At 34.3% G+C, this 15,304-nt stretch overlaps 2 protein-coding genes across 5 annotated transcripts; both read left to right on the top strand.

Annotated features, from left to right (window-relative positions):
• Positions 1-35: 35 nt before the first annotated feature.
• LOC116118961 (D-2-hydroxyglutarate dehydrogenase, mitochondrial) lies at positions 36-7,843 on the top strand. 4 transcript variants are annotated; one of them, XM_031404919.1, is made up of 16 exons: positions 43-214; positions 292-554; positions 663-764; positions 1,246-1,293; positions 1,567-1,637; positions 1,916-2,034; positions 2,241-2,336; positions 2,431-2,540; positions 2,999-3,079; positions 3,728-3,828; positions 4,308-4,416; positions 6,687-6,792; positions 7,094-7,179; positions 7,267-7,392; positions 7,545-7,641; positions 7,731-7,843. In XM_031404919.1, exons 1-15 carry the CDS (start codon positions 100-102, stop codon positions 7,638-7,640), a joined length of 1,629 nt encoding a protein of 542 aa, XP_031260779.1. In that variant the 5' UTR covers positions 43-99; the 3' UTR covers position 7,641; positions 7,731-7,843. The 4 variants fall into 4 exon arrangements, 3 of the variants coding, with proteins under 3 accessions (XP_031260780.1, XP_031260779.1, XP_031260778.1); XM_031404918.1 differs by having other exon boundaries at positions 44-214; positions 7,545-7,837; XR_004126251.1 differs by lacking the exons at positions 7,094-7,179; positions 7,731-7,843 and having other exon boundaries at positions 36-214.
• Positions 7,844-11,636: 3,793 nt separating this feature from the next.
• On the top strand, positions 11,637-14,110 carry LOC116118939 (probable ubiquitin-conjugating enzyme E2 16). Its single transcript, XM_031404890.1, has 6 exons — positions 11,637-11,849; positions 11,957-12,060; positions 12,411-12,513; positions 12,612-12,675; positions 13,718-13,806; positions 13,915-14,110. Exons 1-6 carry the CDS (start codon positions 11,820-11,822, stop codon positions 14,008-14,010), a joined length of 486 nt encoding a protein of 161 aa, XP_031260750.1. The 5' UTR covers positions 11,637-11,819; the 3' UTR covers positions 14,011-14,110.
• The last annotated feature ends 1,194 nt before the right edge of the window (positions 14,111-15,304 follow it).

Consider the following 15,304-nt stretch of genomic DNA (forward strand, 5'->3'; position numbering starts at 1 on the left):
AAATCCGTCCAAGTAGAGGGTATTCTGGTCATTGGGAGTGGTACTTAACAGTTTCTATAACCACCATTTCCGAATTCTCTTTGTCAGACAAGAAACACGATGATGGAGAAGTGGAGAATTACCCAACGTCTCCTTAGACATTCATCGAAACTGCTCTTTGATCGTCCATTAAACCGTAGTGCTTCTCATATTTCAGCTTTCCGCTTTGCTTCAGGTATCGTCATTTAATATTAGTTACAATTATTTTTATTAATTATCATTTCTGAATTTAGCCTTCGTTACAAACTGTAGTTCACAGAGAAACTTTTGTAGAAACAGGTCTTGGGAGTGCAAGCTCAATAAAGTACAGACGTTTTGGTTCAGCCGCTACTGAAATTCAGCGAAACACATCGTTTTCGACATTGAATGTGGATGATATAAGCTATTTCAAAGAAATATTAGGTGAAAAAAATGTCATTCAGGATAAAGATGTGTTGCTCAATGCGAATACAGATTGGATGAGAAAATACAAAGGGTCTAGTAAGCTCCTGCTCCAACCAAAAACCACTAATGAGGTACAGTAAGTTGACTTTTGAGTTTGAGATGATGTTTGCTAATTGCTATTGAGATTTGGTTCAAAATCAAGGGTTTTGATGCATCGTTTTGTCATTTTACTTTTGCAGGTATCTCAGATTCTTAAGTACTGTAATTCCAGGCGCTTGGCTGTTGTTCCCCAGGGTGGAAATACTGGTCTAGTAGGTGGAAGTGTTCCTGTTTTTGACGAGGTTAAGTCTTGTCATGTTACCAATTAGTTTCTTTTCCGGCTGATTTTATTGGTTAGCAAGTGCATTGTTTTTGCCTTAATGGTGGAATTGGTTCAGTTACTTATTATGAAATATTTGGCTCTATATCATGGTTGAAAATGCACACACCGACTCACATGTATAGATTTGCTTGGGAAGCAATAGACTGGTCTGAACTCAACCTCAAGCTTAACATTCAAGTTCAACGACAATTAAATTCAATCTGAGCATGCCTAGGTTGCCCAAAAAATCTGGACTGAATAAGATGAGCTCAGGTTAGTCCAACATAATTCAAACATTGATCTATGATAATGTACATGTAGATGCTTACTTGAGCATATCAGTATCTAAATGATCTGATGATCCATGCTTTCAAAATAAGACCATAGATAATTTAGAAATTATAGAAATTTTTTGTTATAATCTATCGTCTTTGTAATTTCTTCTTCATTTAATTCTTCAGGTGATCATCAATGTTGGTTCAATGAATAACATCATGGCTTTTGACAAGGTATTTATTCTAACCATTATGTTGTAACATTTCCAAATTTCCCTTTTTCCTTTCATGAATGCTCATGTAATAGACCTTTTTTTCCAATTTTTTTTTTTTTTTTCCTTTTGAGTTTTGCTATTGATTCGTTGAGTGATGTTTTGTTTGAGTTGTATTTGAATTTCTTTCCTGTACTGATTTTTGTTGGCAAGGATTTTATTTTATGTTTATTCAAGTTGCAATAGCAGAACTCTGCACTTTGATTGGTAGTAACAATTTTATGCTTTCTTTTAGGTCAGTGGTACACTGGTATGTGAAGCGGGATGCATTTTGGAGAATCTGGTTTCTTTCCTAGATGACCAAGGGTAAATTTATACTCAGTTATACTTCCCCTTTCTCCTACCAGAAAACACAGGAACATTTATCAAAAAGTACACCGAAATTTGATTAATACTGCAAATTTATGATAGAAACTCTGTGTCACTGTAAAAGGACCATGAACATACCTTAATTTGTTGAGAAATGTGATATTGTTTTTCCTGCTTTGTTTCAGTTTTATGTGGCCATTCATCTTTAGTAGAGTTTTGGTCTATATTTGGTAATATATGTTATTGACTATTGTTATATTAATGCTTCCTTCCAGATTTATTATGCCTCTGGACTTAGGTGCAAAAGGAAGCTGCCAAATTGGAGGAAATGTTTCAACTAATGCTGGTGGTTTGCGCCTTGTCCGTTATGGTTCACTACATGGAAGTGTACTTGGTGAGGATCTTTGTCATATATGAAAGATTAATGATTAATGAAGTGGACACTTATTTTTTTCAATTGAACGTACTAACTTAAGTTTTTATTTCTATATATTCTTACATCTCTAAAAAGCAATTGAGTCTCTCTCTCTCTCTCTCTCTCTCTCTCTCTCTCTCTCTTTTTTCTTTCCATAAACTTGTTTATCTTGACTCATATCACAGGTCTTGAAGTTGTTTTAGCGAATGGTGATGTGCTTGACATGCTTGGGACTTTACGTAAAGATAATACTGGGTACGACTTAAAGCATTTATTCATTGGTATGTGCTTACTTTACGTTATATGCTCATTTGTGTCACAAGTATAATTTTCAGTGGGGGTCCAATTTCTTGCATTGTTCTATCCTTGATTTAGGAAGTGAAGGATCATTGGGCATTGTAACCAAAGTTTCCATACTTACCCCTTTGAAGCTATCTTCAGTAAATTTGGCTTTTCTTGCATGCAAAGATTATTTCAGCTGCCAGGTATGATGAGTTTCATTTCCCTTAAAATTTCACACTGTCAGCATATAGTTTTACCAAATGAACCTTCATCAAGTAATAATTTGTGTTATTATTTTTATCATTTTCTTGTTCATATCATTTCTTGAGTTTGTTTGTGAATGGTCTGGTGGTTGTACTTTATGTTTAATTTGATGAGTTCAAAATTTTACATGTGTTTGATTTCTATGCTGCTTTACATTTGAGGTTTTTGTATTGCTTACTTCATGCATTACACCCCAATCTGTTTCTTAACCCTATGTTTATAAAGTATAAAATTGCACCTTTTTTACTTTGATTTATCTTATATTGGGGGATAAATGTTTTTATTAATATCAAACTAGAGATTTGTCTTTATAACTTCCTTTTTAGTTTTTGCTCCCTTCATTTCTCAGAAGAGTTGTCAATATTGACTCCTTACCTTGATTTTTATTGTTTATTAGAAACTTCTACTTGAAGCAAAGAGTAAACTCGGGGAGATTCTATCTGCATTTGAATTTTTGGATAACCAGGCAATGGATTTGGTAAGATATTTTTGGTAGATTATATTCCCTTATTTTTGTTTGTCGACATCACGAATAACTTAGCGACTTCTTTTACAGCTAAAGTTTAAACATGTCATCTATTAACTTTGGTGCCATACTTTTCTTATCAAATATGTTGTAATCATTGAATAAGGAATAAATGAACTTTAGTATGACTTAAATGTTTTCCTAATTTCTTAACCTTGTGAATAAACAGAACAAAACAATCCTTCATGTAACGTTTGTCTAATCACAGCATCTTTAGACCTATTATTCACAGCACTAAGTGGAGAGTATATAATACATTAAAAGACCACCTGGACTTTCTGGTTAATTTTTCTTTGATGGTCAACTCAAATGCACTTCTGATGAATATGTTCCTGATGTTTATATGAGATGTTTGACTTTGAGATGCAACACTATAATTAAAGTTGGGTTTTCTGCCTGTGTATTTTACATGTAATCTATGATGTCATTCTTCTTGATAGGCTGGAAAAGTTGAAAGTATATGTGTTTCCTCATGTGCTCAAAGAATTATCTTTCCAACAATTACCTTGCTATATGTTCTTTTAGAAATTAAGTGGATGCATGTATTTATGTTTATCTTCTGTTTTATTTTTGGAAACTTACTTTATTCTTATGTGTCAGGTTTTAAACCATCTGGAAGGTGCCCGGAATCCGTTACATTCTTCAATGCACAACTTTTATGTTTTGATTGAGACAACAGGCAGTAACGAATCTTATGATAGGTAAACCACTTTTCCAGTGTGTCATTGTTTATTGATGTTTTAATTACACTTTTGTGATTAATTCTCTGGATAATCATCTGAGTTTTAAATCTTGATTGCTGACCCAAGAGGATAGTTATCATCATGTTGTATTTTTCTTGTCTTCCTGACAGTTTACCTCTACTACAAAAGACGAGAAAAATTTCCATTATCTCTCTGCATACTTAGAGTGAACACATTTTGAAACTAGGATTTTTCCTTGAATAGAGCCTCTTTAGACATTTTGTTTTTGGTTATTCTCTCATTTGACACCATCTTTTAATTTTTCTTGACCATTTTATGTATGCAAATATTGTCCTTGGTTCATCTTCCTTTATATGATCAAGTGATGATGTGGATCCATTCTTTTATGTAGTTTTTTATTTTATTTTTGTTAACCCTCATCATTATCCATCATCTTTACATGCTAAGATTCATCAATATACTATGGATGTCTGCAGAGAGAAGATTGAAGCTTTCCTACTTCGTTCGATGGAGGATGGATTGATTTCTGATGGTGTTCTTGCACAAGACATAAATCAAGCATCTTCATTTTGGAGAATACGTGAGGTTCCCATTTTTAACTCCTTTTTTTTTTCTTTTTTCGTTTTTTGTGGATGGAAATCTTTATGTGGATAACTATTGGGAACATATCTCTTTGGGCTTTTACTTTATATCATGAATGAGTATCACATAGTGAGCATTTGTTTTAAATTGGGCATTCATCTTACCACAATGACACTTCTATTTTTATGNGCAATGGATTTGGTAAGATATTTTTGGTAGATTATATTCCCTTATTTTTGTTTGTCGACATCACGAATAACTTAGCGACTTCTTTTACAGCTAAAGTTTAAACATGTCATCTATTAACTTTGGTGCCATACTTTTCTTATCAAATATGTTGTAATCATTGAATAAGGAATAAATGAACTTTAGTATGACTTAAATGTTTTCCTAATTTCTTAACCTTGTGAATAAACAGAACAAAACAATCCTTCATGTAACGTTTGTCTAATCACAGCATCTTTAGACCTATTATTCACAGCACTAAGTGGAGAGTATATAATACATTAAAAGACCACCTGGACTTTCTGGTTAATTTTTCTTTGATGGTCAACTCAAATGCACTTCTGATGAATATGTTCCTGATGTTTATATGAGATGTTTGACTTTGAGATGCAACACTATAATTAAAGTTGGGTTTTCTGCCTGTGTATTTTACATGTAATCTATGATGTCATTCTTCTTGATAGGCTGGAAAAGTTGAAAGTATATGTGTTTCCTCATGTGCTCAAAGAATTATCTTTCCAACAATTACCTTGCTATATGTTCTTTTAGAAATTAAGTGGATGCATGTATTTATGTTTATCTTCTGTTTTATTTTTGGAAACTTACTTTATTCTTATGTGTCAGGTTTTAAACCATCTGGAAGGTGCCCGGAATCCGTTACATTCTTCAATGCACAACTTTTATGTTTTGATTGAGACAACAGGCAGTAACGAATCTTATGATAGGTAAACCACTTTTCCAGTGTGTCATTGTTTATTGATGTTTTAATTACACTTTTGTGATTAATTCTCTGGATAATCATCTGAGTTTTAAATCTTGATTGCTGACCCAAGAGGATAGTTATCATCATGTTGTATTTTTCTTGTCTTCCTGACAGTTTACCTCTACTACAAAAGACGAGAAAAATTTCCATTATCTCTCTGCATACTTAGAGTGAACACATTTTGAAACTAGGATTTTTCCTTGAATAGAGCCTCTTTAGACATTTTGTTTTTGGTTATTCTCTCATTTGACACCATCTTTTAATTTTTCTTGACCATTTTATGTATGCAAATATTGTCCTTGGTTCATCTTCCTTTATATGATCAAGTGATGATGTGGATCCATTCTTTTATGTAGTTTTTTATTTTATTTTTGTTAACCCTCATCATTATCCATCATCTTTACATGCTAAGATTCATCAATATACTATGGATGTCTGCAGAGAGAAGATTGAAGCTTTCCTACTTCGTTCGATGGAGGATGGATTGATTTCTGATGGTGTTCTTGCACAAGACATAAATCAAGCATCTTCATTTTGGAGAATACGTGAGGTTCCCATTTTTAACTCCTTTTTTTTTTCTTTTTTCGTTTTTTGTGGATGGAAATCTTTATGTGGATAACTATTGGGAACATATCTCTTTGGGCTTTTACTTCATATCATGAATGAGTATCACATAGTGAGCATTTGTTTTAAATTGGGCATTCATCTTACCACAATGACACTTCTATTTTTATGGATCTCCCTGATGCAACAAGTCCAATTTTTTTGATTAATTGTGATTGAGTCAACAAAAACATCTGTTATTTGGGGAAGCTCTCACCCATGAACTCCTTTCTATCTGTTTCTGTTCTGTCTATCTCTTCTTCTTTATATCTCTCTCTTTTTTTTTCCCATTAATTTATTATTATCATCCTCTTGTTTATCATATTATCAATAAGACGTCAGTTTTGTTTTGATATTATGCCTATCCATGTGGTACCATCAAGTCTAATAACATGATTCATTATTGTTCCAATGATTGATTGATCTCTATTTGTTAGGATAGCATTCAGATGACTTATTATTTTTTATTGTTATCACTGATGTTCCTACAACTTTTATCACTGATGCTCCTATATGCACCATTTTCACCACTGTCTTTTCTTCTTTTTCTAGCTGAAGTTACTTGCAGTTTTTTTGCTTTGGATTTGTTCTTTTCTCACTTGGCAATATCATTTAATCTGATTTAGGAATTACATGAAAAGAAAAAATATCATCCTTTCTTTACAAATTTATTTGATCACAGGGTGTACCAGAAGCATTGATGAAAGCAGGGGCTGTTTACAAATATGATTTGTCATTACCTGTTGAAAAGATGTATGATCTTGTTGAGGAAATGCGATTAAGACTTGGTAGGCGAGCTTATAACTTTATACGTTTGGAATCTCATTTTTTGTCTCAGTATCTTGGCAAGACAAGCCGAGCACCCTTCGGTAGTTGGATGTGAACTTGCAATATCCTTATGGAATCATAACAACCATGACACATGCCTCAAGTTGTTAGGAAATGCCTATTTAACTTTCATGTTTCCAGCACTACATTCTTGGAATGTCTTACATATTGAATTACAACTGTATTAGTAGTGGTATCAGAATCTTGCATAAATCTAGAGCCAAAAGCCACTTCTTAAGTCTGTTTTTTGATTTTTTTTAGGTCAGACAGCCAAAGTAATAGGTTATGGTCACCTTGGTGATGGTAATTTGCATCTTAATATTTCAGCACCACAGTACAATGATGCGGTAATTTCCTATCTGCTACATCAAAGATCTGTTTATATGTCATGTATTACTTGTGTTATTATTTATTTCTGGTAAATGACGTTGCAGATTTTTGCACAAATTGAACCTTATGTATATGAATGGACATCAAAGCATCGTGGGAGTATTAGTGCAGAGCATGGTCTGGGACTTATGAAAGCCAATAAGATTTTCTATAGCAAATCACCTGAAAGCGTGAGTTCTTTCTTCCACCCCTCTCCTTTCTTCTCCTCCCACCTCAACTCTTTATTTGGAATTGTAAAGCATTATTTTTGCTTTATTGTTCTATCTAGTTGCTTATATTCAGAAAGTTAGTGTTGCCTAAAACAAAGAATTTGTTTGGATAGGTGCAAGTGATGGGCTCGATCAAAAAGTTGCTGGATCCAAATGGGATACTCAATCCGTATAAAGTTCTTCCTTACTTGCTCAGTTCCTACCACTGAGGTTAGAGCTTCATTTGAACTGATTTTCTCATTTTGGACATTCATTTTAGTCCTTCATGAAGAATGATCCTGTTATTGTTCAGTGTCTAGAATGTGTGTTGGGGAAGAAGGCCTGTGATTGGTGGTCACACAGCAAAGGGGCCTTGGGGTTTTCAAAGGGAATAATTTACCAAGTTTAATCTGTAAACAAGGATACAAACATTTGATTTCCTAAAAGGAATTGAATGTAAATAAATAAATAAGGTAGAAACATGCAATGGAGATGGAGATGTAACCCCTTCCATCAATCCATGCATCTAATAAAGTTACAATCATGTGTTACTTTCTTTGACATTCAAGTCAATGCAATCAGAAGCTGCATAAAATGATCTACGTTACAATGATTCCAAATTACAGATATTAGGGCCCAAGGATAGGGTAGGAATTCTTTTTTTTTCTTCATTTGAAGACAGCCCAGTTCAATAGCAAGATACTAGATCCCCGCCCTTCTTTTTTTCATGTTCCTTGCTTTCATTTGCCCTTACAGAATATTTCTGGCGCCCCAATAGTTGCGGATCTGAACGTCAATCACAATCAACTCACTTATTATCCTTAGAAGAAAAAGTATCTCTTTTTTTTTTTTTTTTTTTTTTTTTTTTCCCCTATAAATACAATCAAGAGACTTCCTTAAGTAGATTTTTTCCCATACCATTTTCTTATTGTGAGAGCATCATATATTATGGTAGAAGGATTTGACTTATTTAAGTGAAAACCTGGACCTAGGGGTGAAAACCGAGCCGAGTCGATCGAGGTCGGCTCAGCTTTGGCTTGAATTCTACTCCACATTAGTTAGCGCTGTAAACGAGCCGAGCCGAGCCGAGTCGAGTCGAGTTTTCGACTTATCGAGCTTGGCTCATTTGCTACAGGATCGAGCTCAAGTTCGAGCTCGAGCCTGTCGAGTCAGAGAAAAGGGATTTGAACTCGAGCTCGATTCGACTCGATCGACTTGACCAGGATTCCCACACTTGTTCCTTCCAGCACTTTACACGATGAATATCATTGAAACTTTTTCCATTTTTAATAATTTTTTTTTTTTTCTCTCTTTGAACGTTTGCCATTTTACACATACAAGGAAAGGAGAATTTTTTTTTCCTTTGCAGCTTTTTCTAGACATGGAAGATCCATCGCTCTCAGTACCCACACTACCACTCAGGTCTTCATCATCTGCAAATCTTTATCTTTATCTTCATCCTTTTCTTCATTTTTATCTCCATCATCTTCATCTTCATCTTCATTTTCGTCTCCATCTTATCTTCATCTTGTAGAACATCACGATTTACGCTGCTTCCATCTCCATCTTCATCTTCGTCTTCGTCTTCTTCCTCAACACAACCTTATTTTGATTTTTGATTATGAAAATTTGCAAGAACAAATTTAGGGGTTAGGGTTTGTCGATTTGGGAAATCTGATTTGGGGTTTAATTTTGTGTTTTAGAACTAATTATATTGGGGGGTTAAATGTCGTTTTTACAAATTTTTAAAACTAAAGAATAAAGATACAGTTTATAAACTATAACAAATAGAACCCTACTTAGCTGAGCCAAATCAGGCTCGCGAGCCTACGAGCCAAGCCTCCCCATGTTCGAACTTGGCTCGTTTTATGCTGCAAGCTTGAGCCGACTTGACTCGGCTAATCACGAGCTGAGTCATAAACGAGCTTCAGACGAGCTTAGCCAAGCCGACTCGCGAGCCGTTGAGCTTGTCTGACAACCCTAGCATTAGTCGAGTCGAGTTCGAGTAGCTTAAATAATTCTACGAGTGGAGTTCGATCACTATACAAAAAACTCGAAAAGCTCGATTAAGCTCAACTAAAACTCGAATTCGACTTTTAGATACGGAGTTTTGAGTTCAAACTCGATTCGTCAAGCTTGACCAGACTTGAACTCGAACTCAATACTGTAGCAACCAAGTCGAGTTCGAGTAGTCTAGATACTTGACTTGATTTCACCCCCTACCTGGACCTGGATCATTGTGGCCCCTATAATTTATTTTACTTGCCTGGGTATTTTACGGACCAAGGTACTGAAAAACAACCGTAAAACATTAAATAAAAGTAGGACATAAACAATTCTTAAGGAATATATACTTGTAGTCCAATTCCTAAATGTTGTTTTATCGAATATTGTTATATCCCAATTTGTCAACGTTTTTTCTTTTCTTTTCTTGCTTTGGTGTCTATTCTAATCATCCATTTGTAAATCGTGGATTGATGTTTCTTTATTAAAGGACAACTTGTGGAGAACATTCCCAATAATCACGGCTGGAATATGCTACTCCTGATTGTCTATAGCCATTGCTTTTTAAAATGGAGAATAACCTAGGGAGTAGGGAACAAGCCGAAAGAGCCACCATATCCTCCCCATCTTAAACTATTAATTATTGTCAAATATTATCCTTATGACTAGACGAAAATAAAAATATTATAGAAACCAAAGTAACAAGTAACGTAGGAGGCGTCTCCCAGCCCTAATCCCCCATGTTCATTCTTTTTTGACTGGTAACATTTGATAATGTTTCCTATAAGAAAGACTTTGTAATATTTTCTACACAGATCATTGAAATCTTAAAAGGGAGCTTTAGAAATGTTATGGTAATAAAAAAGTAATTTTAGTAAAAGTGTTTTTGTAGAGACATTTAATATTGCTTTTCTATATAAAAGTACTTCCCTTGTAATTTAAAAAAAAAAAAATGTAATTCAATTGTTTATTTAATCTAAAAGGTATTTATTAATTAAGTGTTTTAAAAAAGAAAATGTAATATATTTTTCAACTTAAGAAAAATTTTCTACTCATACTCTTTTGTTATAATAATTCTTTATGGCTGAATTAATATTTCCACCCAAAATTTAAGACAATTATTAGTACCCTCAGTTCGAAAAACCATTAACGTTTCTCCCCCCACCCCCCTTGAGTCTCCCTTAATGGATTTTGTCACCTGACAGACACTATCATAGACGGTGCAAAGACAAATCTGCCCCTATAGTATTTAGTTTCTGAATTTTCTACATGTGAAAAATAATAAAAAATTTGCAAAAAAGGCAACATAAATTGGCTGTTCGATGGCCAGGGGTGTTACCACTAGTTGCAACCCGGTCGACGATCTATTTGTTTGATTTTGATTTTATTCATGTTTCTCGTTAATTTTTGTGTTAAGAGTTCAGTATCATCAAATACTTTTTCAAGGGTTATAGGCTGAAAGGAATAATTACCCCTTTACCGTGAAATTTAAAAAAACGGGGGGAACGTTGATGGTTTTTCAAAGTGAGGGTACTAATATGTATTTCGGCCTTTAAAATTAAATTTACAATAGATTCCCGCAGATACAGTGGGTCTTTCTCTTTCTCAATTTCTAGAAATCAATTTAGGTATAAATAGATAAGAATAAAAGCAGCAAGGAAGTGATGAGTGGGCAACCAAGACAATATAATTGGATGTTTGAAATTGGAATATCGGATTCAAGTGAGCATGGGAGTTGGAGCCCAGTCTGGAGGAGGTCCATTTAACTTGGTCACTAAACCGCTGCTTCAAGTCAAGCCACCTAAACTTGACCCAAGTCAAATTTTATTTTCTGGGTGAAAGATGTTAACCATAAAAGTTAAAACTATAAGAAAGAAAAAGTTAAATGTCACGTGTTGGAAAGGCTTTCATCATATCTTGGTGAAAAGGGGAAGAAAATAAAAATTATGTGGGATGTACTGTATCATCATTTGAAATATTAAAATTTAATTGAATTTTAATTTAGAGAAATACTATATTAATAATCAAGGGTAAATTTTACTTTCCTTAATTGACTTATAACTATTTTAATCTAATATCTAAATACCATCCGTTTTTAACAAGATTTGAGGCCATTGGAAAAAAGAAAAAATAAATAAAAATAAAAATGGAAATGACGCCGTTTGAAGAGAACAAGATAGGATGTCCAATAGAAAAAATATAAAAAGGATATGGTGGGGAACATCGAACAAGAAAACCCATAAGGGCGTGGTAGTCTGTTTGTTCTTCTTTGTCTCTTTCGTCAAACCAATTTTTATTTTGTTGAAAGCAAAAACTGAAGCCTCTCTCTCTCTCTCTTTCTCTCTGTGTCCTCTGATATTATTATAGATTTTTTATTTGTTTTATTTTAGTTTCAGAGACAAACCATGACCAGCACCTCCGCCGCCGCTCGCAAGGTCACACCTTAATCAACTTCATATAGTTATACACTTATCTTCATTATCTCTTTTATTTTCGAGTTCGTTTTATTGTTTTCTATTTTTTTTTTTTTTAACTGTTTTAGGCGCTGAGTAAGATTGCTTGCAATCGCCTTCAGAAGGAGCTTGTCGAATGGCAGGTAAACCCTCCTACTGGTTTCAAACACAAAGTCACCGATAATCTGCAGAGGTATTTCTCTTTCTCTCCCAAACCATTTTTAAATATTGTTATTAATATTTGTTTTTTTTAAGAATTATTGTCTAGATATGGTTTATAGTTTTTGAGCTTTTGGTTTGGTTGCTCGGAAGACTTTGGATTTTGGATCTCGTGCTTCATAATGTTTTTATTTTCCTTCTCTTAATGAACGACTTGATTAGGGTTCAGAAAATGAAAAATTTTAGCCAAACAAAGTAATTTGATTTCATTATACTTCTCACATCTTTTTTCCTTGTTAGGGTTTTAAAGAAAAACTATTTTTGGTTTGTGCTAAAATTAGTAGGTTGACAATAGTGGGTTTTTTTTTTTTTGGGACGGTAAAGGTGGGTTATTGAAGTGAATGGAGCTCAAGGGACTCTATATGCAAATGAAACATACCAACTTCAGGTTGATTTTCCTGAGCATTACCCTATGGAAGCCCCTCAGGTCCAACCTAAATTTTATTTCTTTCTATAATTCATTTTTATTGTTTAGTTTTTATTCTTATTTTTATTTTTTCTTCCCATTGATGATGCGGTTTTCAGGTTATTTTTCTTCATCCGGCTCCACTTCATCCTCATATTTACAGCAATGGCCATATTTGCTTGGGTAATTTTTGTCGGTTTCATATTAGCTTCTTCACCTGCTCTCTCTTTTCCTATGAATTTAGTTTTTTTCTTGGTGTATTTTGATCTTCTTGGTTGAGATAATGGACCCAACGGCTTGGAAGGTTTTTTTTTTTTGTCATGTTCACAACATAACCTTTTTTTTCCTGCATTGATTGGGTTCACACATTTATTGAATGGTATTGTCGCCAAATGCTGACATACATTTATTATTAGTCCTGTTCATCTTTTATTTTGCGATAAAAGATTTTTCTTTTTCACATTTGTTCTTTCTTGCTAATGAAGATATTTAAATTTTTTGCCTTGAACCTTAGGGAAAAGCATAAACAAATAATGAATTTATGCTTATTCTTCTTGTGTTTTCCCTTGACAGTACTTCTTTGGACATATTTCTTCTGTATTGATGCAAATTGTATTTATGAAGATTTATAGACTTTCATAAAATTGTACATGGCTATTCTTTGCCGGGGAAAAGTTGTGTCTCTCTGATTGCTAAAGCCTAGAATCAATTTTGGGATTACATTTTGTTAGGATCCCACATTAGAAAAGAAAAGGGTGGGCATGTAGGTTATAAAGGGCTTGGGCACCCTCCCTTGGCAAGCCGGTTTTCCAAGGAGAGTTCTACCCAAACCCATAAAAGACCCATGGCGCAGCCCAATTGTTTGAGTTGTTCGGGTGGGTTCCTATCACATTTCTATTTGCTTGGAAACCTATTCAAGTTTGTTGCTCATATGCCGTGGATATCGATGCTGATTGTTCTTTTACATGTTTAAAGAGTTTTGGACATCATGATATAACATAATGAATCTGGTCTCGTACATCAAACACAGATACTAACAGACAAAGAGACTTTGTTTCTTATTTCCTGATATGTGCTAACGTTATTTAGGACTTCTACTAATAGTTTCATTTCCCCTGTTATGCATTTTACCAATGTCCAAGTTCTTCGGTGTAAGCCTGTACTTGAATGTCTTTGCAGCAATACTTGCATTTTTAATATGCAAATTTTGTGTTGTATTTTGTAGATATCCTGTATGATTCATGGTCTCCAGCCATGACTGTTAGCTCTATTTGTATCAGCATTCTCTCCATGCTATCAAGCTCAACTGCGAAGGTGTGAATATATTTTCAATTACTTTTTGGTGCATCCTGATCCCCTCCATTTTCCTTCTATAAACAATGCTTCTTATGTGAATTTGATGCACCTTGACTTTGCTTGCAGCAACGCCCTGAAGATAATGACCGCTATGTTAAGAACTGTAGAAATGGCCGATCTCCTAAGGAGACCAGGTGGTGGTTCCACGATGACAAAGTGTAATCAGCAAGCATCCTTCTCGCTCCATTAGTGTTATAACTAGGGTAGGTGGGTTCCGTTTACAAAGGAAAATGAAAGCGAACGATTAAAAAAAAAAAAAAAAGCATTCTGAGAATGCTATCGAGACTACATGCTAAATAACTCCTGTAAATGGCAGTGGCTGGTATTTGTAAAGGAAGAGTAACTATTCTGTGTTTTTAGAAATGTGTAAGGTAAAAACTTACTCAAGTATTTGTTGTAACCCAGGTGAGAGCTGCTTTATGCATTCTTAGACTGAAATCCTGTGGACGTTATGTAATTATTCTCATGACGGAAGTCTCTGCTTATGATTTGGCAGCATGAGTAACGGATGATTCCTAGTCTTAGAAGTGTTTTATTCAAACAATTCATGCACCTGTTTCGTTTTAGTTTTTTCAAAAAAAAAAAAAAAAAAATTAGAATACCAAAAATATTTTGCCCGTTAGTGTTTCTGCATATTAATTGGTGGTTTATACTATTGTGCTATGTATCTGCTTGTCCTTGTGACTCCTGTTTCCTTTGCTTCATTTTGACCCTCCAAGTAAATGTAAGAGATAATGATTAAATGCATGAAAATGTAGTCTGTAGACTCTGTACAAAAGCTCCGATTCGACAATGGAGCAATGTTTTAAAAACCAACCGTAGCTAAACCTGGCAAAGAAGTTAGGTCTCGGGTTGACTGGTTTAAGCGATTTGAGTGGTGGGTCAAACCGTGATGTGTTGCTTAAAAAATTTTCAAATTTTTTGAATGGGGGCGCACATTAGCCAGGCCACTGTTCCTGGCACAAGTTAGCATGCGTCGACTGGCCTTCTTTCCCCCTTTTATGGCTGTTTCCTCACCTAAAGTCACTCCATCACCACCACTAGAACCCCCACCATCTTCTCTTTAAAACTATGTCGAGTCTTGGTTCAACGAACCGGGTTTTAAAACAGTGCAATGGAGCTTTGTATATTTTGTGCACATAATTAATAAGTAATGAATACGATCAACGTTGATCTCACGCTTGTTGAAACTGTTCCTGATCCAAAGAGCCAGGTTTTAAAACAATGCAATAGAGCTTTATATATTTTGAGCACGTAATTAATATGTAGTAGATACGATTAACGTAGATCTCATACTTGTTGAAATTATTCTAGAGTGGACATGGTGGACAGATCAACCACCACGGTAGAAGTTATACAAAGTATATTTAAGTTAAGGTGAAACTATTTTGTTTTTAAGATGGGATTCAAACGTATTATATTCTGATGTTATAAAATTATATAATCACTGATCAGG

This window comes from Pistacia vera, unplaced genomic scaffold, assembly GCF_008641045.1.
Source record: "Pistacia vera cultivar Batoury unplaced genomic scaffold, PisVer_v2 Contig866, whole genome shotgun sequence".
Lineage (NCBI taxonomy): Eukaryota > Viridiplantae > Streptophyta > Magnoliopsida > Sapindales > Anacardiaceae > Pistacia > Pistacia vera.

Coding starts and splice junctions, on each gene's coding strand:
- LOC116118939 (XM_031404890.1), top strand. CDS start 11,820: ATGACCAGCACCTCCGCCGCCGCTCGCAAG. Junction 12,514..12,611: donor ACCCTATGGAAGCCCCTCAG/GTCCAACCTAAA, acceptor TGCGGTTTTCAG/GTTATTTTTCTTCATCCGGC. Junction 13,807..13,914: donor TATCAAGCTCAACTGCGAAG/GTGTGAATATAT, acceptor CTTTGCTTGCAG/CAACGCCCTGAAGATAATGA.
- LOC116118961 (XM_031404919.1), top strand. CDS start 100: ATGATGGAGAAGTGGAGAATTACCCAACGTCTCCTTAGACATTCATCG. Junction 555..662: donor AACCAAAAACCACTAATGAG/GTACAGTAAGTT, acceptor TTACTTTTGCAG/GTATCTCAGATTCTTAAGTA. Junction 7,393..7,544: donor ATAGCAAATCACCTGAAAGC/GTGAGTTCTTTC, acceptor TTGTTTGGATAG/GTGCAAGTGATGGGCTCGAT.